The sequence below is a fragment of the Macrotis lagotis genome, chromosome 7, assembly GCF_037893015.1.
Source record: "Macrotis lagotis isolate mMagLag1 chromosome 7, bilby.v1.9.chrom.fasta, whole genome shotgun sequence".
Lineage (NCBI taxonomy): Eukaryota > Metazoa > Chordata > Mammalia > Peramelemorphia > Peramelidae > Macrotis > Macrotis lagotis.
Genome location: NC_133664.1, coordinates 56,201,116 through 56,228,188, shown reverse-complemented (window position 1 = coordinate 56,228,188; position 27,073 = coordinate 56,201,116). Strand labels below are relative to the sequence as shown.

Below are 27,073 nucleotides of genomic sequence, written 5' to 3'. Positions count from 1 at the left end.
ATTCCCTTCCCCTGTACCACACAAAACAGAATTCCATGCTATAGAAATCTCTTCAATATTTTGCTAATGAACCCTGCCTTATCTTAATAATAATTTACCATGTTCTTGTTTAATATGACATCATTATTTATTCAATATTCAAAGGGCATTTATTAAGTGTGCCTACTTTGTACAAAGCAAAGCTGCAACTGGTTTCATGGATAAGGAGCTGACCTACAAGTTAGGAAGACTTGTTTTCACATACGGTTCCCATACTTGTCAGTGTGACCCTGGGCAAGTCACTTAAACTCTCAAGGTAGAATAGATACAGATGAAAGGCACTATGCTGGGTGCTGGAGATACAGAGACAAAATTTTAAAATTCTTTTCCCTCAAGCATGTACATAATATTTAAAAATAACAATCTGATAATTTTTAAGCAGGAATTGAGGCATTCATTATCCAAATAGTTAAGCATTGAACACACATACTTATGCAATTAAATTTGCTTTTCTCATTGATATTAGCTTTTTGAAGGAAAGGTTAATTGGCATTGGAGGTGACCATATACATTGCCTGGCTTACATGATATATAAATGAAACATGGAGATTTTCAAGATTATAAAAAATGTAAACTACACATTATTTCAATACTGCCACTACATTTTACAGAAGATGATTTCCAACTGTTTGTCATTAATTTTCTTAGATATAATATAACAATAGCATATCTTAAAACTTCATTGTAGGACTTGCCATTGAGAAGTCCATATTAATGAAAACAGTACAACTGTAATATAATGAGTTACGTTTGAAAATAATAAAATTCTATTTCTCTACCTCTAAACTGCTAATAAGGCTTTTCCAGGAGGATAGGGTCCTGGGGGAACTATTTTAAAAAAAATAAATAAAGCTTAATTTGTAAATAGCATCCATTAGATTGCAAATAATTGAAAAGTTCATATTTTAAAAAATTCTTCCCCAAGAACTTAAAATATTTCATCTAAATCCTTGTTTAGTAATAGTTTTGCTTAACAAATCCTTATTTTATGGTTTAGTTTGTTTTCCTTTTTTAACCAGACCCCCAGATCTAGTAGGGAATAGGAATGGGAATGCCCAGAATAAGGTTTTACTTTTACTCCTAGGACATTTTCTGTCTAAAAGGAAGTTTCATTGGTGGAGAAAAACCTGAATGTAGTTAAGTAGTTGAAGTATAAATAAGAAAGAGTCACTAGAATGTTTTTTAAAAGACCTAGGACAGGAGTGATTGGCCCCAAAGCAGCAATCAAACTAATTCTAACAAATATAAAAGGGAAATCCTGTAAAAAGACACCTAAGGAACTTAGGAGACTTTTATGAGGTATGACTATGATTCGAAGCAGAGAGATATAGCTAAATATGTAAACAGGATACAACCACCCCGACTTAAACACTGCAGGGTGCCCAGACACTCGCAGCATCTCAATTGTGTCAGACCACATGATGAAACTATTCACAAAAATCTCCGCTCGCTTGTCTCGCCGGGCCACGGTTCTCAAAATTCCAGAACTGAAAGGTGGCTCCTCAGCTATAGCAGATCCAGCTTGATGGTTCTGGGCAATTGTTCTTGGTCTGGGCATGGGAGTCCTCTTAGCTACCTCATTTGGTTTTACCTGCTCAGTCACAGTTTTCACTTCTTGCAAATTAGTTGTATGAATATGTGGATCTTCATTTTCTGAAATAAATCAAATATTAAGCTGTCAATTAAAAAGTTATTATACAGTAATTTGAGGTAGAACTTTTAACATATTTTCTATATATCTAGTAGGACACAGATCTAAAATTGGCTATTAACTTATTGATCAAATGATTTCAATATAATATCAAAAATCATCAAGCAAACATTTCTTAAAGATCTTGCCTGCAAAGCTTTGGGAGAAATTAAAAAATTAGATAAGGTATATACTTTGACTCTCAGATTACTAAAACTGGAATGTTTAGAAAGTCCAACAAGGATATAAAACTCAAAAAGAATAGCTGTAACATAAACCAAAGGTGACAAACATGGAACTGATGAGACACGTGTGGTCCACATACTCCTGAGTAATCAAATTAAAATGGAATTGGAAAATATTTCACAAAATAAATAAAAATACAATAGAACATAAATAATGTTAATATGTGGCTTTCTAAAAATATATGCAGCTTGTAAGTAACCTTATATACAGTCTAGTGGCCACCATTTTTATTTGAGTTTGGCACCCCAATGTACAAGATGATATAATAAATGCATTATTGAGATGTCAAGAGGAGAGGGGGAAATCAAGGAAAGGTTGTTATTGATAGGATGATGGGAGTAGATTAAGGGGGGGAAGAGAAAGTTTTCATAAAAAAGAGGTAGCATTTAAGTTGAGATAAAAAGGCAAAGAGCTGGAGGAAAAACATTCCAGATACAGAGATACGATGAATAAAAACAGAAGAGGAAAGATAAATTAACAGAAAGAGCATAGTTAGCTGAATTTTTATTATGCATGAAACAAAGAAATATGTTTAGTTAGCTATGGTTAGATTAGAAGAAAACTTTGAAAGACAGTCAAAGAAGTTTTTCAGTTTTGCTCAAGGAACCATAAGGAACTATTGGAGATTATTGAACATAAAAAATAGCATCATGTCTGTGCATGAATGTGGAGTGGCTTAAAGTTTCTTGCCAGAGCATATAAGGAAATAGTTTAGGGATAGAGGAGTGAAATAGAATGTCTTTGACTGTCGAGTAATCAGACAGGTAGGAGGAGAACCAGGAAAGAGGAGTGAAGAAAGTATCAAGGAGAAGAGGATTATTGACAGTATCAAAGAGGTCAAGAAGGATAAAGATTAAGAAAAAGCCATTAAATTCTGCATTTAAGAGACATTTAGGAGAATGGGGAGCCAAGATGCTGGCATTAAGGCAGGAATTCCCAGAAACTCATTCCCCCCAAAACTACAAAAGTCATCAAATTATGACTCTAGCTGAAATTTAGAGGGGCAGAACCCACAGAAAGACTAAATGATACAATTTCCCAGTCCAAGACAACTTACAAGTGTTGCATGAAAGGTCTGTTTCATCAGGATCCGGGTTTGGAAAAAACCAGCCAGAGTCACAGTGAAGTGCAGCCGGGCCAAGTGCTTAAATCCCTGGGAGACACCTGGGTCCATGGCAGAGTGGGCAGTTTCCAGACCTCCTGGCCCAGGGATCACCAGGAACAACTGGAAGGTTGGTGAGAGAACTCTGCCACACCAGACTGAGGGCAGAACAAGCTCTGGCTTCAGAGCAGCCCTGCAGTGAGAACAGCCTGAACCTCCAGAGCACAGCCCACAGACAGTAAGGAGGTTGGGGGAGATTGCAGAGGCTCCTCTGCTCTCCCTGGGGCAGGACTCATCTGTTTGCCCACATTGAAATCCAGGTTGCAGTTTGGGCCCCCATACTTTGGGCCCCCAGACTCTTCTTATAGCTCCAGGGCAGAGGGGAGGGCCTGTGGTCATCCACATACCAGGCTAAGAGAGCAATTAGGGCCTCTCATAAGACCTTGGAGAAATTAAGGTCCCTGTGAGTTGCCCCCCAAAAAATACCCAAAGTCTTGGAAGTGTGGTAAAATAGTCATAGGCTGAGAAAATGAGTAAACAAAAGAAAAAGAAGAATCTGACCATAGAAAATTACTTTGGTCCCTTGGAAGATTCAGAAGATGACAAAATCAAAGTTTTTGTACTCAAAACCTCCAAGAGAAATAGAAAATGGACTCAGGTTATAGATGAGTTCAAAAAAGACTTTGAAAAGCAATTAAGGGAATTAGAGGAAAAACTAGGAGGAGAAATGAGAGTGATGCAGATAAATCATGAAGACCAAATCAGTAGCTTGGTGAAAGAAATACAAAAAGATACTGAAGAAAATATGCTAAAAACCAGTTTAGGCCAAATGGAAAAAGCAACACAAAAGGCAAAATAAGGAGAATGCCTTAAAAAGCAGAATTGGCCTGCTGGAAAAGGACTTAAAAAAGTTCTCTGAAGAAAGTAATCCTTCAAATGCTGAATGGATCTAAAGGAAGCCAATGACTATTGCAAAAATAATCAAAATTTAAAAGAAAAATGTGAAATATCTCATTGGAAAAACAACCAAGCTTGAAAACAGATCCAAGAGAGATAATTTAAAGATTATTGGGCTACCTAAAACTTATGACCAGGAAAAGAGTCTAGACTTCATTTTTCAAGAAATAATATGGCAAAATTGCCCTGAGATCCTAGAAGCACAGGGTAAAATAGAAATTGAGAGAATTCACCAGTTACCTTCTGAAAGAGATCCCAAAAGAAAAACTTCCAGGAATATTATAGTCAAATTCCAAAATCCCAAGTAAAAGAGAAAATACTAAAAGCTGCCCAAAACAAGCAATTCAACTACCATGGCTCTATAGTCAGGATTACACAGGATCTGACAATATCTACAATAAAGGCTCATAAGGTTTGGAATATGATGTTCCAGAAGGCAAAAGATCTTGGTTTTCAACTGAGAATCAACTACCTAGCAAAACTGAACATCCTCTTTCAGGGGAAAAGATGGATTTTCAAAGAAACAGGGACTTTCAGACTTTCCTATTGAAACATCCTGAGCTGAACAGAAAGTTTGATCTTCAAGTACAGGACTCAGGTGAAACATAGAGGGGGTAGAGAAGGACTAATTATGAGGAACTTCATGATGTAGAACTGTTTGTATTTCAGCAAGGGAAAAAGATACTGATAACTCATCTGAACTTTCTCATTTATAAGAGCAGTTAGAAGGAGCATATATAGACAAGGCACAGGAAGGAGTTTAACATAATGGTAAAATATAGTAAAAAGATGGAATCAATGGGTGATAAAGGAAAGTATTGGGAGGAAGAGAAAGAAGAGGAAGAAGGGGCTAAGATATTTCACATAAGAGTCAAGAAAAGGCTTTTTCTGGAGTGGAATGGGGGAAGGTGAGGGGGAATGAGTGAGACTTCATTCTCGCCAGAAAGGCTCACACACACTTAATAGGGCATAGAAATCTATCTTACCCTAGAGAAAAATGAGATGAAAGGGATGGGATAAGGGGGGTATGGGGTGAGGGAAGGGGGGAATAGGTGATAGAAGAGAGGGAAGATTGTGAGAGAGGGTATTCTGATACAATGCAGTTGTGGACAAGGTAGAGAGAGAGAGAGAGAGAGAGAGAGAGAGAGAGAGAAAATTGAATAAATGAGAGAATGAGAGTGGAGGGAAATACAGTTAGTAAAAGCAACTGTAGGAAAAATATTGAAGCAACTTCTTTGGTGGACTCATGATAAAGAAGGCAACTCCTCCCAGAGACAGAGCCATTGGAATCTGAATACAGACTGAAGTACATTTTTTTCTTTCTCACTATTCTTGAGGTTTCTCATCTATTTGGGGGGGGGGTATGTTTACTCTCACAACAAAAATATTGTAATAATATAAAATAACTAAAGCAAAAAAGAGACTGTTGGTAACTTTGGAGAGACTAATTTCAGTTGAATGATGGATTGAAGACTGGTCTGCATAGAATTTAAAAGGTAGGGAGAGGTACCAATTGGAGACAATCTTCTAAAGATTAGCCATGAAAGGGAGAAAAGTTTCAAACAACAATTAATGAGGGATTTTGAAGATGGAGAAGATGTAGATATTTTTGCAGGTAGCAGGGAAGGGCTAAACACCTGGAGAAGACAAGATGGAGAGCCTGAACATGGCAGTGAGAAACAAGGCATGTCCTGATATTCCCACCCCCACCAGTGAGTCAAGGGTATGAACTCATATTCCCATAGTAAAGCAATTAGTGCTAAAAAGAGGGGTCAGAGATTCCTTATCAACAAGATAGAGTCAGATCACCAAATAAATATTTAATTAAAATTTTTGCATTTATACTTTCAATAAACCAATCATACATGAGTACTAATATCTCTAAAGCCAAGAAAGGAAATATTATCCAGTGGGAAGGGTTAGTCAAAAATATTAGCAGGAAATGTAAGGATAATCTAACTAGATCATAGATTTAGAGATAGAATTGAATGCTAGCCAAAAGCCTTTTTGTGAAGTAACTGAGGCCCAGAGAGGTGTAGGATGTAAAAAATGTAAGCTGCTTGAATTCAGACAGTATTTTCATTTCTTTCTTTGTGCTTCTGGCACCTTGCACATAATAAATCAATAAAATACCTTTGAATTGAATGGAACTGAATGGCAACAATCTCAAATCCAAAATAAAGTCTTTTGGTTATTGCTGCTGCTGGAACAGATTTGAACTCTAGACCTTAATCATAAAATGCTCCACCCAGTCTTAGTGGTAGTTTTCATCTCATAATTACTTGAACTATATCTCTTATTTTATAGATAAGAAAACTAAAACCAAGAGAGATTAAGCCACTTGTCAATGTCATCTGGTCAGCTTGTTAGTGGAATCACGTTCTTTCCCTTACTCTTATTCCAGGGTTCTCTACTATATTCTATAAATGTCAAATATTTGAATATCTTCATTGTAATTTAATTTAATCTTAATTTGACATCTTAATTTTAAGTTGATTTTGGCAACCATATACATGTATAAATACTGGAGATGAGCATCTTGAGGGAAAAGACTCCAAAGTTGTTCTTTCTCTATTACTTGTGGGGTCAAAGAGTAAGAGTTTCTGTATTTTTCTTCTCAACAGAAATCATTCCACTTTTAGAACCAGCTTCTATCTCAGTATACATTAAATGAATTACATCCCTTCCTCATATTAGGATTTACCACCTTATCATCCACTCTGCTTGCAAAGGCTAAAGGTTATCATTATGCTAAAATAATTTGAATAAAGTATATATTGATCCAACACTCACCCCTACAAATTCAAAACACAGAATTAGGTCTTTGTTAATATATTTTATCACCAGTATCCTTTTTCTCACAGTGACAGACTAGGAAATAAAATGTTGTAAACCCACATCTGATAATTGCATACTCTTGTTGTCTAGCACTTAGCAACAGTTTGTAAACCACCATAACAGCCACCAATGTTTGCTTCCTTCTTCAAAATCTAATAGTTGGAATTTGTTGGGAGAAGTCAATTTGGCCCAACCAAAGTCTTTTCCTGTCATGGCAGGAAATAACCACAATGTACCCTAAACTTGGTGTGTCCTTTCCTCCAGAATATCATCAAGAGAAGCTTCTTGGTGTAATGATTAGAGAACTGACTATGGAGTCCAAAAGATCAACATCTGACACACACTCTCTGGGAAAGTCCTTTGCCAATTGGTTATACATTTCAAGAAGGTTTGTATCAACCATGGAAGTTTTCTTATTTGAGAGGTTTCCATACCATGAAATCACAAGCCCAGTCTCTATATGTGACAAATGCTGTACTTGGTACTGGAAATAAGAGAATAAATGCGAAAAAAAATTGTACTTAAGATCCCTATATCTTACTAAGATGGAACCTTGTCTAGGCAGTCAGCAGGACTGTGAATGGCCCCCATGGGACAAGAGATAGTCGTGACTTGTCCAGTTACAATAGTTAGAGTGATTTAATAATTGTTCAAAGAGTGAGTTGGAAGGGGAGAGGAAGGATCAAAGAAGAGGGAAAAGAGATGTAGACATTAAGATTCTTATCATGATTAGAACCCTTGTACCCTAATACTATGGTAGATACCTAGAAGAGATTTGCCCTCTGAGGTTAATGAACTCAATTAGGCATAGCTGTTTTCTTTAATACAAGTTTGATCTGTCTGTACCCATTTGTTTCACGCAGAAAAAAATTCTAATCCAGAGTCACAGATCAAAACAAAGACATAGCAGCAATCTCAAAGAACATATGAAGAATATATAGTCTAATCATTGTACCACAACATATGTATATGGGTAGGGAAGGAGGATAGCTCTAAATACTTGTCCTCTCACAGAGCCCTAGTGGAGATGAGGATAGAGGGCTGCACATATAAGTAATAATGTTTTCACTTTCAAACATTTACCCAGGTAAGCATCAGTTTCAGCAATAATTTTGATAAAAATAAATAAATAAATTATCAAGGCACAATAAAGCAGATTCAGGGTATATTCCAAGTTGCTGAATTTAAATGATTAGAAAACTGAGATTGCACCTTTAGCCCTCACAACTCTGTAATAATAAACTCAACAATTTCAAATACAATTATTTGTAAGCAGTTTGTTTTCTTTGACTACTGCCTAACAAAATATTTATTACTACAAATTTAATTTGAGAAATACATTCAATCATGGGTTTTTAACCTTTCTTGTATGTGTGTGTATGTGTGTCTGTCTGTGAGAGACAGGCAAATAGACCAACCCCTTTGACAAATTAATGAAGACTCTGGACTCATAGGAATAATGTGTTTTTTTTCCAAAAATTCAATTGTTCAAAACTAAAGGAAATACCAAATTCCAATTAGAGAGAAGTGAAAATAAAGATATTGTTTTCCATTCACTTTTATAAAGCCCCTGAAATGCATCCATGGACTTCTTGGAGAATTCAGGTTAAGAATCCCTGTAATAAACTTAGCCTTAATTTTTTATTTATATATTTGATTTTCAAAGAAACCTTATATATTTTGATAAAAGGAAAGCTCAAGGAAGAATTCATAGAGAGGAATATAGAAAATAAAGTGGGAAATTTTGATTCCATAATATCAAAAAATTCTTTCACAAATTAAACCAGTACACTTAAAATAAGAAGGGAAATAATTTAATTTGGGGGAAAAATTTACAACCAGATCCTCTGATAAAGACCTAATATCCAATATGTATAAGGAACTGATTCAATTATATAATAATAATGGTCGTTCTCAAAAGAAAAAATGCTTAAAGGATAGGCAGTTCTCAAAGAAATCCAAACTATAACAATAGCTATATTAAAATGCTTCAAATCATGAATAATTATAGAAATTCAAATTAAAACAACTCTGAGGTTCAACACAGTGAGAAAAATGCAAAATTGGAAAATGGAGGGACAACAGGAAAACTGACACAGGGGTGCACTGTTGATGTAGCTTGAATTAGTGAATGAATTAGTAGTGAATTAGTGAAGCTGTTCAAGAAAGTAACTGAAACTAAGCAAAAACTGACCAAACTGTGGTGTGACCTAGTGATACTACAACTACATTTATCTCTTGTCAGGTCAAATAAAAAGGAAAAGGCCCCATATGTTCAGAAATACCTATAATAGCTCTTTTAGTTGCAGCAAAGAACTGGGGGGGGGGGATGGGATAGGCCATGACTATCAACTGAGGAATGATTGAATAAATAATACAGGATATGAATGCAATGAAATATTATTGTTCCATATGACAAAAGAGAACTTTTGCAGAGAAACTTGCGCAGAGTGAAGTGAGCAGAACAAAAGGAATAGTTTATGGAACATTGTAAAGAGAAACAACTTTAAAAGACTTATGATCTACTGACTGATCCATACAATGGGCAGCCATAATTCATGAGGGCTGATGAAGAAGCAGCCCACCCACCTCTAGACAGAGAGATGATGAACTCAAGGTATAGAATTTGTGGACATGATTGCCATTTCCTTAAAAGGTTTTTCTTTTCTTGTTATATTTGTGGGAGAGGATTTAGAAGGAAAAGAGAAGCTAGCAATGGGGCTGTCTGCCCTAAACTTATGCCAATCCTCTTTGTTCCTTGTTCTTTGTAACAAAAGAAGAGCTGCTATAAATATAAATTTTGTACAAATGAGTCCATTTCCTCTTTCTTTGATATGAATAGGGGATAGGCTTACATGTCCCATTTACCAAGATAATAGATATGAGATAGAATCTATCTCTTCTTTTGAAAACTTTCTACTCATATGCTCTAGTTTTGTAAAATGCATCTCATTTTTATATAACTAGAAGACATTTGTCAGGGAGGTTGCTGAAAATTTTTCTCCAGTTAAACATTTCCCTTCTAATTTTAACTTCATTGGTTTTCATTTTCAAAAGAATTTTTCAATTTTATGTAATAAAAAAGCAAGAAAAGAAAGAAGACAGTCATGACAATTTTTTCAATGATCAGAAAATAAGAGAGAAGTTCAGAAGGAAATGCCACCAAGATGGATAGTTTTAAAAGTAACATAATGAAACACTTTTCACGCAAATAAAATCAGCTCTAAATAAATAGGCAAAACACAATTGCTCATGGGCAGGCTGATTTAAGATAATAAAAATGACAATTCTTCTTAAATTACATATTTAGTGCCATACCATTCAAACTTCCAAAAACTTACTTAATTACTTAGAAAAATAGTAACTAAATTTATATGAAGGAACAAAGGTCCAAGAATATCAAGGGAATTATTGAAAAAATATTAAGGAAGGTGGCCTAGTCATACCAGTTCTAAAATTATATTATAAAGCATCAGTCATCAAAACTGGTAATGGCTATGAAATAGAGTGGTGGATCAGTGAAATAAAAGAGACAACAGTAAATGACTATAGTAATCTATTGTTTGATAAACCCAAAGATTTCAGTTTCGGAGATAAAAGCTCACTCTTCAATAAAAACTGTTGGGAAAACTGTAAGATAGTGTGGCTAGGCATAGACCAACATCTCAAACCCTATACCAAGATAAGGTCAAAAATGAGTGCAGGATTTAGACATAAAAGATAATATTATAAGCCAATTTAGGAGAACAAGGAATAGTATACCTGTCAAATCTATGGAAAGGGAGTTTGTGACCAAAGAAAAGATAGAGAACATGAACAACAAACTGGACAATTTTGATTATATTACATTTAAAAATTTATGCACAAACAAAACCACTGCAACCAAGATTAAAAAAAAATATAGTACTTTGGGAAACAATTTTTACAACTAGTGTCTCTGATAAAGGCTTCATTCCTCAAATATATGGAGAACTAAATCAAATTTATAAGAATAGGAATCATTTCCTAGTTGTCAAATGGTCAAATGATATGAACAGGCAATTTTTCAGTTTAAGAAACTGAAGTTATCTGCAGTCATATGAAAAAAATGCTTCAGATCATTAGTGATCAGAGAAATGCAAATGAAAACAACTGTGAGATATCACCTCATACCTATCAGATTGGCTAATAAGACAAAAAAGAGGAAAATGATCAGTGATGGAGGGAATGTGGTAAAACTGGAATACTAATGTATTGTTGGTGGAGGTGTGAACATTCCAAAGAACATTATGCAACTTTGCCCAAAGGGCTATAAAAATGTATACCCTTTGTTCTAGCAATACACTATTGGGCCTATATCCCAAAGAGATCATAAAAAGGGAAAAGAAACCACATGTACCAAACTATTTATAGCAGCTCTTTTAGTAGTGGCAAAGAATTGGAAATTGAGGAGATGCCCACCAAGTGAGGAACGGCTAAACAAATTGTCATAAATGTATGTGATGGAGTACTATTATTCTGTAAGAAATCATGAGGGACAGGATTTCAGAAAAGCTTGGAAAGACTTGCATGAATTGATGCTGAGTGAAATGAGCAGAACCAGAAGAACATTATGAACATTACCAAAAATATGAAGTCATGATCTATCATGATGAACTTGTTCATTTCAGTAGAACAATAATCAAAAGACAATTGTAAAAGGCATGATGGAAAATACCATCCAGAGGGGAACTATGGAATTTGAATGAAGACCAAAGTTTATTATCTTCAATTTTTAAGAGATGGTTTTTGTATTATCCCTTCCCCCCCCCTAATGTTTTCTTTCTTCTGTTTGGATCTGATTTTCTCTCAAAACATGTTCAATATTGATCAAAATTTAGTATGGTTATGCAAATAGAGTTTGTATCAGATTACTTTCTGTCAGGGGGAGGGGGGAGGGAAGGGAGAAAAATTATAAAACTCAAAACCTTGTAAAAAATGATTGGTAAAAATTACCTTTGCATGTAGTTGGAAAAACAAATAAATAAAATGTTTTTAAAATAAAAAATAAAAGTAACATAGTGAGTTCATTTTATACTTTTTAAAAAGCAAGTTGTTAGTAATTAACATTTATAATTTCACATATCAATGTCTTTTGTAAATGAAAATATTATTTGTGGTGTTTTTAAAGTCTAGAATAAATTAAAATAAGATAAAATGGATTATTACATATTTTAATATAGAGGTAGATCTCAATTAGGTAAAGCAGTGACTCATGGGGAAGCTAGGTGGCATAGTGGATAGAGCACAGGCCTGGAATTACCTAGCTGTGACCTTGGGCAAGTCACTTAACCTCACTGCCTTGCAAAAAAAAAAATCCCAAAAAACAGTGACTCACTTGAAATGGTGGTGTTTTTAATTCATGATGCACATTTCCATGAAACTGGAACCAATTATTTCATTTAATATAATTATAACTTTGAAGAGTGTGAATTCAAATAAATGTGATGAATTAAAGGAACTCATTAGAATCAAACTATGGGGGAATCTAGGTGGTGCAGTGGATAGAGTGCCGGCCTGGAGTCAGAAGGACCCGAGTTCAAATCCAGCCTCAAACACTTAAAAATTTCCTAGCTGTGTGACCTTGGGCAAATCACTTAACCCCACTGCCTTAAATAAATGAAAAAAATTTTTTTAAATAATCATACTAAAGAAAATTTGGAGATTTAGAATCAGATTACCTGGACTGGAATTCTAATTCTGTTTATCAGTGATATCCGGAAACCTCTCTGGGACTCAGTTTTTTCATCTTTAAATGGGGATTTTTGTTTGATGAACCAAGGAAGTCCTTTTATTGCTTCTAAACCCTTGAAACATTAGTTGCTTCTTAAATGAAAGATGGTTTGCATCTTTAAGCAGCAATAGCCCTCCAAAGAATTTGTAACCTAATTATAGTCCTGAGGGTCCCGTTCGATATTCCAAAGAAAGATAAATATTGTTTGCTAATTGTTTTTTAGATTCCATTCACTCAATGCTAGAAGAGTTAGAAGAGGTCATCTTGTCAGACCACTTCAGATTACTCACATTTTGATGGGAAAAGGTCAATAATTTTGATGACAGTTAAAGGCGATGGTGATTCTTATATAATGCATATGCTATGCAAAATTATATATACATGAAAAGGTTTTATATGATATAGGAAATACCTGGTCATATGATTTCACTGATATCAGAGACTTCCAGTTGAGGAAACTCTACCAAGACAAGTTGATCACTTCCTAGCCAATGCAGAGCTTTAGAAATATCTTCTAGGTAAATGTGTCAAACTCAAACAGAAATGGATCCCTTTGAGGTCCACATTGACTTAGAAAACCAAAAATTAGCATAATCTGTGATCTATAGACTATATATATATATATATATATATTATATATATATATATATATATATATATATATTCCTTTCAATGCTAGCACCTCCAAACTAGAACACTAAATGATTCTGTGATTTGCCCAGGATCACAGTCAATAAATATCGGAAGTAACACTTGATCCTATCTTCAAAGTCGACTCTCCAATCATTAAGCCAAATTGTCTCTCTATGTGACATAAAATATTTATATATAACAACATCTTGTGATATTAGTACTGGAACTCTCTCCATCAAACGAAATCTTGACCCTTCTATAACTACAATCTGAGAGTTGATTGAGGGACAAGGGAAGATAAAAGACTAACTTGAATTACACAGTTAGTAAATATTTAAGGCAGCATGGGGGTGGAGAGAGAGACAGAGACAGAGACAGAGAGACAGGTTCAGAGAGACAGAGACAGAGAAAGAGAGAGGAAAATATATATATTATATATATATATATAAACATATATAGTAACCTTATTTATCTAGATATAGATTAAATGTATTCAAACCTATATGTCTATTTAAAGAGACATGTGTAAGGGGACTTATTTATATCCTTTTTCCTGCTAGAGGAGCTTCCCCATGGACTACACTTCTCCTAGTAAATAATTTTTTTTGGCTGATAATCCAAAACTCTGAGCCAATTTTTAGACTATAACACTTTGGCCACACTTTGGAAGTAAGTTTAAAAGTCAATTTTGTTTATTTTCCAGGAAGTAGTCAACTAATTTTTGTCAAGCAGAAAAAAAGTAAAATTCCATTCTTGGCCATTGACCAGTCAAATTTCAATAATTAAAGTTATAGATATTTCATTTTAAATATCTTATGGCAAAATCTCAACAAATTCTTTTAATGAATATTTGTTCACTATCTTCTTTATAATTTTTTTTCTACTTTTAAAAATATTTATTTAAAACAATCTTTTCTTTTTAAATTTTGAGTTTCAAATTCTCTCCCCTTCTCCCACCCCTCCCCTACTACTAATAAGGCAAGTAATATAATATCAACTATACATGGGAAATGAAGCAAAACATTTCCATATTAGCCATATTGCAAAAAAAACCCAAGAAAAATAAAGGGGAAAAATTAGCTTCAATGTATACTTAAAGAGTTCATCATTTCTGTCTCTGGAGGTTGATGGCATTTTTGTCATAAGTCCTTTATAATTGTCTTGTATGATTGTATTGATTAGAGTTGCAAAGTCTTTCACAATTGATCATCATTTCAACATTATTGTCACTATATTGTCACAAGACCTTCTAGATCTTCTCATTTCACTTTGCATCTGTTCTTATAGGTCTTGCCATATTTTTTGAAACCACCCCACCTCAACATTTCTTGCATCACAATTGTATGCCACGCCATTCCCCAATTGATGAGCATTCCCTTAAAATGTCCAATTCTTTGCTATCTCAAAAAGAGCCACTATAAATATTTTTGTACATATAAGTCCTTTTCCTTTTCCTTTGATCTCTTTGGGGTATAGATCTAGTAGAGGTATTGCTGAATCAAAAGGTATGCAGAGTTTTATAGTTCTTTGGAAAAAGTTCAGAATAGTTGGACCAGGCAACAACTGTACCAAAAGTGCTTTAGTCTACTCATTTCCTCCCATCCTCTCCAGAATTCACCATTTCTGATAGATGTGAGGTAGTACCTCAGAGTTGTAATTTGCATTTACCACATTTTTTATATGACTATAGATAGCATTAATTTCTTTTTTTCTGAAAAATGCCTGTTCATATTCTTTAACCATTTATCATTTGGGGTATGGTTCTTATTTTTATAACTGACTGTTTGAGAAATAAGGTGTTTATTAAAGAAACTTGCTATAAAAATTTTTGATATTACATTATCTATGGTATCTTTTAACACAATATAGTTTCTCTGTTTTAATTACATCTATTTTTGCTTTTGCTTTGTGTGAGATCATAACTGCTATCCCTGGTTTATTTGTTTTTTCTTTAGGTGTAGTATTTTTCTTCATTGAATTTTTGTGCCTCTTTCACCAGTAGACCAATTTTGTTTTGTAAGGTATTATTTTCCACAGTAGTTTTTGTGTCTTTTACCAAGGTATTAATTTTCTTTACATAATTTTTCTAATTTTTCCTCTACCATTATCATCTCTTTCTTTAATTCTTCTAGGAATTCTTATTGAACTTATGTTCAAATAGCATTTTTCTTTGAGACTTTGCTTGTAATTATCTTCACATTATTTCCTTCTGCATTTATATTATGCCTCTGAAGTGACAAGCAGTAGCACTCTTCTTGGCCCTGGAACTGTAACTGAGTCCCCAATTCTCCTGAAGTCATAAGAGTTATTGCTCCTTTCTGCTTTGAACCTGTGACCAGTGTCTCTGCTCCTTTGTGACCAATGTCAACATTCCTCTCCTCCCTGGGACTGACACTAGAATTTTGACCAAGAATGGCATATGAACAATGGAGTTGTTGATCAGCACTAGCTGCCAGCAAAGGGTCCCCTGAATCTCTTTCTGACCAGTTGTCTGCAACATCCTTATTCTCTCTGGGTTGAGAACTCCTGAAGCTGCTACTGTTGTTTCAGTTCTCTTTCACTAGCTTCTAATCAAAAGAGCTGTACCCCAAATTCAATGCCTCAAAGGCACAAGAATTTCATGACAATTTTGCCTTTCTCTGTATCCCCAGTCTTTAACAGAGAGCTTAGCACTTACTAAGGGCTTAATAAATAAATGTTTGTTGACTTATTGATGGGAAAGGGAAGAGAGAAGATTTTAGGAAACATATAATGGATGTTTTAAGTATCTGGAGGATTTTCCTGAGGAAGAGAGAATAGGTTTTCTTTTTTAATCTCCTGGGATCTAGTACCACAGTTAAGACTAAATTTCAGATAATCAGATTTAGGTTTGATGCAAATAAAAATTTCCTACTATTATGAGTGTGTCTAAAATTGAATGTGAGACCTAAGTAGTTATTTATTTTACTTGGCTATACTTGCTAAAAAGAGGAAGGAGGCAAAAAGAGGGGGAGGAGAGGGAGATGGTAGGAATTAACAGTAAGATATTAAAAAGGATAGAACATATTTTTTAAAAGTATGTTGGGGTACATAGGTGTTGAGAATGGAGTTGGGGGCCCAGAAAGAGTCAAAATTAGCAACCTCCATTGTGGAAAATATGAGGTAAAATCATTGAGAAATGAACATATAAATTAACAAAAAGCAGTATGTCTAGTAGAGGTTCAATATCATGAATTTGGAATAATCCAGCAGTGCAGTTTTGACTTCCTCCAACTGGCCTTTGCTATTCCTTTCACATTTCAGATTCAAGATTCAGATTTATGGGGGGCAGCTAGGTGGTGCAGTGAGTAGAGCACTGACCCTGGAGTCAGGAGGACCTGAGTACAAATTTGGCTTTAGACACTTAATTCCCAGCTGTGTGTCCTTGGGCAAGTCACTTAACCCCATTGCCTTAAATAAATAAAATTAAAGATTCAGAGGAGAGAAGGCAACAACAGAACTACATGGTCCTTTTGTCTCTTAATATAGTCTATGGTTACAATGACTTTTGGACAGTTGAGTCACTGTGTTGAATCATATCTAGTTTGCAGAACAGTGAAACCTTCAGATATTTTTCATGTGATCCTCTGTCTTGCCATCTCATACTTGTGAAACCATTTTTTTAACCCTATCACTAGACTTTATATTTCTCTCTATTTAATTTCATCTTTTAAGATTTTATCACTTTCCCCTCCAGTCATCAAAACCTTCTATAACTCCTCATGGCCTAGAGAATATAATATCATTTTCTTTCTTATTGTCATGACTATCCTGGTATTTAGGATAACATTCTGAAGTTAGTATCTATAGAGTTAAGCACATTCTAGACAACTCTATGTCCCTGTGAGCAAGATCAGTATGTGTGTGTTTGTGTGTGTGTGTGTGTGTGTGTGTGTGTGTATCCTATAAGAGTGAAGCTAAATGAATAATAACTGGTTAGAAGATCAAACAAAAGAATGCAATTTCTCATAACACTTTAACATACTTTAACACACCTAACATACTTAAGTATATTGTACAAAATTACATAATTTCTGTACAGGGATCTTTTACCACTATTAACAAATTCTATGAAAGTAGAAACTGTATCTTCTCCATTCTTGGTATCTCTCTCAGTATTTCACAAAATTGTCTGCAAATAGTAGTTGCTTCAAAACACTTGATAAACTTAAATGAATTTTTTTCTATCCCTCTATGTCACTATATAGTGCATTACAAAAAAGGACTTCATAAATGCCAATGAATGGATAAATAACAAGCAAAGTTAGAAGGTACTCACCAGAATAATGAGTGGATTGCAAGTCGTGGCATATTGCCACGTTACTATTTAGGGAATGAATATCCTGGATAATAGAATTCTTATTAGGGAAGGACTAGGTATTTTCAGATGGTTGAAAGATTATCATGGCAAAGGATGTTTTGACCAATGAGTGGCAAGTACACAGAGGCAAATTTTAACATAGTAAAAGGAAAAATTTAGTATATTTAATGTTTTCTGCCTCATGATACAAAGAATTCCCTGGAAGAAATAAAACAGAGACTAGATCACAAAACATCAGTGGTTCAGGGGATCCATGGATGCACTTGGAGAGGAGACCATTTTCTGAATCATCAACAAAGACTTGTAAAGCACCTATTATGTGTTGGCAATAAAAAAAAGATAAAATTCAGAAATTCCTTTTTTCTCAAAGATCTTACATTCTAATTTTTTCATCTCTAAGATTCCATAATTCTATGACTTTTGTTTTTTTCTGAAGGACTTTGGTGTACCATGGGTAAGCAAGAATGCCCTTGGCCCAAATGGAGGTGTTGTAAGTTTAAAGGAAGAATACAAAACCATTCTAATTCCATTCCTGAAAAAAGTAAGCTTTCCTAGTATTTTTTTTAGTTTTTCTTTCTTCAGCTCTGAACATTTTTTTTCCTCTTTCTACCTGCAATCTTAACTATCTAAGTCTCTTTTGGAAGTGGGAAAAAGAATGATAGAACTCCATTTTAATCTTTGAGATCTCTCAAAACTAAATTCTTTGATTTTGCAATACATACATACATACATATATATGTATATATATATACATATATATGTATGTATTTGTAGAAGGTCTAAAAAGGAAATGAGCATCAAGGTCCAAAAATTTAGTTTCTTTGAAATTCATACTGCCAAGTAAAGTACAAAAATAGACAGTTATTTTGTGTGGTTTCATACATCTGGTATCTGTTGCCAAAACAATTTTGGTTTCATAGTTCAATGTATATGTTTCAATAGGTCTACAGTACCAATGATATGGATGCTGCTGGTGCAGAATCATTGGATTATAAAGTTCAAACTATATAATCAAGAGAGTTTAATTTTTCCAGGGCTTAGAGAAAATTGTAACATCAATTGATAAATATCCATTTAAGTTTATTGGAAATTGCCAAATGCATAGATCTCACTTATATGTAATAAAAAAAATCTAAAAATAGTGGTATTGATGAGATTTTTTTTAATAAGGGAGAGGAAGTCTGGAATAACAACTATACAGTGATTTATTAATCCCATTTAAATGCAATTTGCAATCTAGGGGAGAAATCATATATTTACAAGGGTCAAAGAATAAAAACTTAATAACAAATAAAAATCCACTTCCAAGTGAAGGATGGAAATCCTGTCAATTCTCAATTCCAATAGTAAAGGACATGCTTGTGGTGCTACAGGTTAGATCAGAAGTTCCTAACTGGGGTCCATGGATAGATTTCAGGATATTCATAAACTTGTTTAGGTAAATAAATTATACCTTTATATATACATATTTGGTTTCCTTTATAATACAACATATTTTCTACACTTAAAAACATTATTCTAAGAAGAGATTTAAAGGCATCTTAGGTCTTCCAAAGAATTCCACAACATCATAAAGATGAAGAACCTGTGGGTAAGGTTAAAGGGGGATCAGTTCACAATTAATGTGACACAAATAAAAATTCTGTTCCATAGTTTTAGGATGCAATTCTAACCTAACATCCTATGTTCAAAATATATACTATTTTTCACAACAGAGGGAAATAAGGATGGATGATTCAGAAAAACCTGGCATTATTACTGAAAAAAATTCAAATTCATGCTTACCAAAACTAAGTTAAAGAAGGGATATGGTTGCCTGAATTGGTGCTAGAATTCATTCAAAAAAACTCAAAATTCAGTTTTGTACCCTTCTCTGATAATACACAAATCATATTAATTAACAGATTATAAAATTGTAGAATTTTATGGATTAAAGGCCATTAAATCAAATCACCTATTTACAGATAAGAAAATGGAGGCCCAGAGTGATTCATGACTTGTTCAAGGTCATCTAGGCAGGACTTGAACACCAACACATCAGTCTTTTCACTGTACCACTGATATCATCTAGTCCAATACCCTCATTTTATCAATAAATCCAAAGGAGGAAAAAATTGACTTGTCCAAAAGGGGACAAGTTTTCTAACACCCAGACTCATAACTTTACTCTCATCTCTGAACATCTTTAAAGAAGAAAATATGATGGAAGAGAGGAAAAAGTTACAGAACTGAGTTAGTTTTAAATAAATAAAAATGATAGAATGTTTATGTGTGCAATTCATTTACACTATCCCCATTGTTGTTCATGATACACATGAGTTTATAATGGCAAACTGGCAACACAATCAGAGCTAAATTAAACATATGCAGATTCTGGGGAAAAATAAGAAACCAATGCTGATTTTGCTTGAATTAAAAGATGGTAGTAGGGGGCAGCTAGGTGGCGCAGTGGATAAAACACTGGCCCTGGAGTCAGGAGTACCTGAGTTCAAATCCAGCCTCAGACACTTAATAATTACCTAGCTGTGTGGCCTTGGGCAAGCCACTTAAACCCATTGCCTTGCAAAAACCTAAAACCAATATCAAATAAAACCAAACACTATAAAAATCAAGAAATCACAGATCTTTCATCATATTTCATCATGTTTTGTAGTTTAAAGGTCTTTGAAGATGAAATTATTGTTATTATTGTGAAAGTTTGGAAAGTGATTTGAGTGATTTGCAAATAACAAAAGTAAGGAGAAAGTGTAAAATAAACAGGTTATATCAGCATCAGAAGAGTAAAGTCTTACAGATGGTAGAAAAGGAATTGTCTTCAAATGCAAAAGAGCAAGGGTATGTAGTTGCTTCAAATGTTCTTTCCCTCAGGAATATTCTTGTCCTTTTAATAGTGGGATAGAATAAAAAATTCAGCTAGGAGGTTGTTAATGAATAGAATCAGCAATATAAATAAACTTCTAATAAAATATAGCTCATTTTAAGGAATACTATAAACATTAAGTTAAAGTGTTCTTGCACAAATAAAACCAAAACAACCAAGATTAGAAGGAATGCAGAAAGCTAGGAAACAATTTTTACATTTAGTGTTTCTGATAAAAGACTCATTTCTTAAATATATAGAGAATTGAGTCAAATTTATAAGAATACAAGTTATCCTCTGTTGGTAAATGACCAGAGAACACGAAGAGGCAGTTTTCAGATAAAGAAATTAAAGCTACCTATAGTCATATGAAAAAATGCTCTAAATCATTATTGATTAGAGAAATCCAATTAAAACAATTCTGAGGTATCACTTTCACACCTATCAGATTGGTAAAATGACAAAATAGGAAAATGATTAATGTTAGAGAGGATGTGGGAAAACTGGGACACTAATATATAGTTGTTGGAGTTGTGAATTGATCCAATCATTCTGGAGAGCAATTTTGAACTACACCCAAAGGACAATAAAAGTACATAACTACTAGGGGCAGCTAGGTGGCACAGTGGACAGAGCACAGGCCCTGGAGTCAGGAGTACCAGAGTCCAAATCTGGCCTCAGACACTTAATTACCTAGCTGTGTGGCCTTGGGCAAGCCACTTAACCCCATTTGCCTTGCAAAAACTAAAAAAAAGTGTATAACTTTTGATCCAGTAATATCATTAATAGATCTATATCCCAAAGAGATCATAAAATATGGAAAAAGATGCACATGCATAAAAATATTTATAGCAGCTCCTTTTTTGTAGTGGCAAAGAATTAGAAATTGAGAGGTTGTCCATTAATTGGGGAGTGGCTGAACAATTTAAGGTTTATAAATATTAAGGAGTACTATTTTTCTAAAAAAAACATGAGTAGCCAGACTAAAGAAAAGCCTGGAAAGACTTTCATGAAAGGCTGAGTGAAATGAGCAGAACCAGGACATTTTACTTAACAGCAACATTATAAGATGATGAACTACAACAGAAACAAATTCTCTCAATAGTTCAGTGATTAAAGACAATCCTGAGAGACCTATTATAGAAAATGACATCCATGTCCATAGGAAAAAACTATGGAGCCTGAAGGCAGAGCCAAGCATAGCATGGTCACTTTTTAAAACTTCATTTATATTGTTTCTCTCATGTTTTTTTTTCTTTCCCTTTAGTTTAATTTTTCTTTTACCACATGACTAATACAGAAATCTGTTAAACATTATTTTATGGGTACAACCTCTATCAAATTGCTCCCTGCCATGGGGAAAGGGGAGGGAGAGGAAAGTGGTAGAAAAATGTGGAACTCAAAAGCTCACAAATGAATGAATGCTGAAAACTATCTTTGAGTGTAGTTTAAAAAATATAAAAAAAGAATCAAGTATCATACACACAAAAGGACAAAGGTAAATTGAAAAAAAGATATTAAATCTAATAAACTAAGACCATAACAACATACCCCAATTTTTCCTATGAAAAGGCAAAGAAATGGGCAACTAAGTGCAATGACAGATAGAGCACTGGTCACAGAGTGAGGAGGTCCTGACTTCAAATCCAATCTCAGACATTTACTAGCTATATGACCCTGGGACTTAACCCCAAATGTCTCAAAAAGGAAAAAGAAAAGACAAAGATTGGAACCAAAACGGACTTTAGAAAGACTTGATAATGAAAAATTCATGATTATGGAAAAGCAAGTTTGATCTTTATAGGCAGAAAAGTATGCCGGTGCAGTAAAAAGAATATTCAACTTAAAGCTAAGGAAGTGAGTTCAAATCCCTCGTCTACTATTTACCACCTCCATGTCTTTGGGTGTGGCACTTATCTTTAATAACCTCCAGTTGATGTTTTTAAAAAGTTAAAATAACATTTTAGACCTGAAGAATGAAGGAGTCTGAGGAGAGGACCTACAGCATTCATTCATTCATTATTCATGACATCGAAGCCCACCAATCCCATCATCACCACCATTAGCATCATCCAAAGGCATTCATCAATTGTCTCCTATATTCTAGGTACTGTGCTATATGCTAGTGATACAAAAAAAGACCACCCTGATAGAATATAAAATTATGTAAATATAAAATATATACAGTGCAAATGCAAATATAAAATATATATGGTGCAAATGCAAAGTCATCTCAGAGAGAAGGGATTAGTACCACAGGGTGATGAGAAAGGCCTCTTACAATAGGTGGTATTTGAAAGAGTCTTAAAGGAAGCTAGGCAAGCCACAAGGCAGAAGTGAGAAAGAAGAACCTTCCAGGGATGGGGGACAGTAAGTGAAAAGTTACAGAGTCAGGAGATGAAGTGTCACATCACAGGAACAAGAAGATGTGTAAGATCCTAGAGGAAGTAGAGGAGAATAAAATGTAAGTTAATTTTAGAGAAGAGAAAACTGAGGGAGAGGAAAGAGAGAAATAGATATCAAAGAGAATATGGGAAGGGCTCTTATATGTTACAAGAATTAGATTTGATTTTTTTAGCCCCAAAGGTTGAAACAGAAGTAATGATTGGAAATTGTAGAAGCAGAAATTAAGTCTTGATGTAAGGAAAAACTTTCCAACAGTGAGAGTTATCCAAAACTGAAATGGACAACATCGGGACTTAGTGGATGTGCCATCATTGGACATCTTCAAACAAAGGCTTCATGACCACTTGTCAGATGGTTTGTATAGAAAACTATTTTTCAGATGTGGCTTAGATCAAATGGTTTTGCACTCCCTTCTTATTCTGAGATCTTGTGACTTTTTGATCTGGGGGGTTTATTTGAAAAGTAGTTTATTCAATAAACATCAAATATGATTAAAAATCCATTGCAGTTTTTTTTTTAACTAAATCTAGCCACAACTTAGCAGGACACATTTTGATGTTAATTAATTCATAAGAAGCAGTGACTCAAGCCTCCATGATGCAAACAATCTAGACTTAATGCAAATCGCTGCATATTTCTTGGGACATGAGGTGGGGATGGGTAGATATTGGGACAGAAATCCTAGAAGTGATGAGTTTATCCCCAAACTTCCTTCTTCTAAAAGGGGAGGATATGAAAGGAAACAGCCTCCTTCTTAGTTTGGTACTTATTGGACACAGTGTTCTCCATGCCATTCTTTAAACTTTTGGACATATTGCATAATACCCAAGTCAAAAATCACAATCTGCACACTCATTTTATTTGTTTGACAAGTTCTTTCTTAAAGAGAAAGAGGAACTATATATTAATTGTAATTCATATTTATTCAGAGAAATATGGTATCTATTTTCAAAATTCTTTGTATTCTCTGACATTTCTTATGTTGTACCTAGTTATGGTTTGAGATAATAATTTCAATGACAATTTCATGAGAAATGGGTCACCTGTAATCAAAATGTTTTCAACACTCTTTTTGACATATATGACTTATTAGTAGTGTTTAATGGCAACAGGATACATGTGGTTAATCAAAAATGAAATTGAAATGATGCTGCAGCTAGGTGGCACAGTGGGTTAGAGCACTGGCCTTGGATTCAGGAGGAGGAGAGTTCAAATCACTTGCCACACATCCCAGATGTGTCACCTTGGGCAAGTCACTTAACACTGATTGCCTTGCCTCCAGAGCCATCTCCAATCATCCTGATCCATATCTGGCCACTGGACCCAGATGGCTCTGGAGGAGAAAGTGAGGCTGATGACTTAGCACAGCCCCCCTCACTCAAATCTAATTCATATTTGTCATGGCATCACCACCCTGATGCTGTGGTCTTCTTCGAAAATGAAGGACAAACATTATAAAAGAGAAATAACTCAAAAATCAAATGACTGCTCACAAACAATTTTCTTTATTAACTATAAATACAGCAACATCACATAAAACCATATTGACTGAAATTATGATATAAAAAGTAATCAATTAACAAGTATCTATTAAGACTGCTATAGGTCAGACACTGGGGATGTCAATTTATAGAATTAAAGTACCTTTGCTTTTCAAAAAGCTTTCATGATGGCATAAGAATGCTACATCTCAAGTATGTATCCCTAGAATCATCTAATTTCCTCTTTCCTGTTTGATGGCAGATTTCTCAGGGCTTAGACCTCAGAACTATCTTAGTCTTCTCTTACCTGGGAATTCACTTGTCCCTGGTTTCAGTCTCGAACTTCTGGAAGGGGAGAACTAAACTTGGCTGAATACCAATGCCCTTTCCTTCAAGCCTGGAGAAGCTCCATACAGATACCAGTGCTTGCCCCTAATTTTCTCTGTTCTTTAGTTTTCTGACTGGGTTCTGCTATTGCAAGATATTAAATCCAATATACCTTCTCTTTCATAGGGTTGGGGGGATCAGGGAAGGATGAGGGAAGGAATTTGAGTTCTGATTCTTATTGTCACTGGATAGTGGGGTGAAGGCAGGGTCAGGGAACAATCACAGAGACACAACAGTAAAAAGACAACTACTGTATGGATCCCTAAGTCTGTGTTGCCCTATCACATCATAGGGATTGTTGAAGGAGAGGATGCTGACATTAAGGATTAGGTGGTAGCCTTCTAAGTTTTTCATTCATCAGGTTGTTACTTCCCTAAACTCTTTGGTATCTGTAGAAAGGGCTGCAATAACTTTACCTTTTAGGTATAACTCATATCAGGAAGTTTGGGGGTTTTTTTTAGGTTTTTGCAAGGAAATGAGGTTAAGTGGTTTGCCCAAGACCACACAGCTAGCTTATTATTAAGTGTCTGAGGCCAGATATGAACTCAGGTGCTCCTGACTCCAGGGCCGGTGCTCTATCCACTGTGTCACCTAGCCGCCCCCAAGGAAGTTTTGAAAGATTATGAATAACAGGGGGGAAAAGTCTGATCCTACTTCTGTTTGGTCAAGTGATCCAAAAATCACTTCAAAATGATATCTACTTCCAGAATGGCATCAGAATAAATATTAAAGCGCAACTGTTCCTGGAGCCTAATCTGTCTACAGATCGGAGGGGAGAACAGATGGGAATCCAAGATGGGATCATCTTCCATTAAGTGGATACAACTTGCTCTCCCTTGTGAAATACTAGAATGCTTTAAGAACTGGGGACAGGAGAGGCAATAGGGTAGACATGCTCCCCTTTTCCAGAAAAAAATTTAAAAAGATTAAAATACTGGAACATCATATGAAGAAATGAGAGAATTAGAAGCCATCTAAAAATAAAAGATTTGAGAAAGACCTTATAAGGAGGCAGAACTCCTCTTCACAAACATTGTACTAGCACATGCCTATGGGACTTGGAAGGTTGAAGAGAGTCTGTCAGCTACCTGACAATTCCAGGACATTGATGAAGGGTGCCAACATTTAGGGTATAAAAATTTGGATCATTCACTCCCTTTAGAGTTTCTTGGCTATTCATCACAGATGGACACACACTGACTTCAGTTTCCGTGGCTTTACCCTAGATGTCTTTGTGTCTGGAATGCTCTACACCCTCACCTCTGAATCACAGACTCCTGTTCTGTTTAGGAAATCAGCTTTTTTCATGAAGCCTTCTGTTTTTGCAATCCTATATGCTCAGATCACTGGCATTAAGGCACTGAATATACACAAATTGCCTTCTGAATCATAAAAGACAGATTAAACTATGAAGTAATTGAGTTCAATTTGACTCAAAATTGCATTTTTTGTATTGAATGTATTAAGCACCTTCTGTCTACCAGCACTGTGGTAGATACTAGGGAAGATATAAAGTGCTATATCCAAAGTTCAAAACTTTGAATTATCTGCCACATCCCACATGCTCATTTAGTTGCCAAGTTTTAATGATTCTACCTCCTAAATGATCTAACCTATGGCAAATTTCTCTCCTTTTTTTGGTCAAGTTGCTAAAGTGAGAGTCAAAGAGAATCTGAGCTAGGTTTGGGATCAGTCAACAATCAACAAATTGTGATATATGAATTAACAGACTATTACTAAATCAGAAGACATGACATATATGGAGAATTCAAAAAAAGTATTGAAAGACTTGTAAGAACTGATAAAATAACAAAAAGAATGACTTAATAAGAACAGAAAAGTAAGAAAGATAATAAAACCAATGTGGGTGTAATATACTGTATATACTATTAGATAAATCAATAATTTGTTTTTATGAACCTTCTTTTCTGTTTCTTTTAAAATGTTATAAGGGTGGCAGCTAGGTGGCGTAGTGGATAAACCACCGGCCTTGGAGTCAGGAGTACCTGGGTTCAAATCCGACCTCAGACACTTAATAATTACCTAGCCGTGTGGCCTTGGGCAAGCCACTTAACCCCATTGCCTTGCAAAAAAAATAAAAATAAAAATAAATATGTTATAAGGGATGGATTTCTGGATAGGCCAAAGCGGCATATTTGGAAATGAATATGACTTTAAATTAAAAGATGTAAATGAAAATAAAAGAAAATAAATGCATGATATTATTTAGAACTCTGTTCAGTTCCATTTAGCAAACATTTAAGAACCTACTATATGTTCAGAGCACTGTTCTAGAAACTGAGAGATTTATAAATACTAGATTAGATATTTTCTCCATTCAAA

At 34.7% G+C, this 27,073-nt stretch overlaps 1 protein-coding gene across 1 annotated transcript in view; it reads right to left on the bottom strand.

The window, feature by feature from the left end:
- Positions 1 to 920: 920 nt before the first annotated feature.
- Positions 921 to 27,073, bottom strand: part of LOC141493681 (transmembrane protein 236-like) — a 38,002-nt gene continuing 11,849 nt past the window's right edge. Inside the window, exon 4 of the mRNA XM_074195068.1 lies at positions 921 to 1,692. Coding sequence (XP_074051169.1) covers positions 1,136 to 1,692 — 557 coding nt within the window. The 3' untranslated portion in view covers positions 921 to 1,135. The remainder of the gene's footprint in view (positions 1,693 to 27,073) is intronic.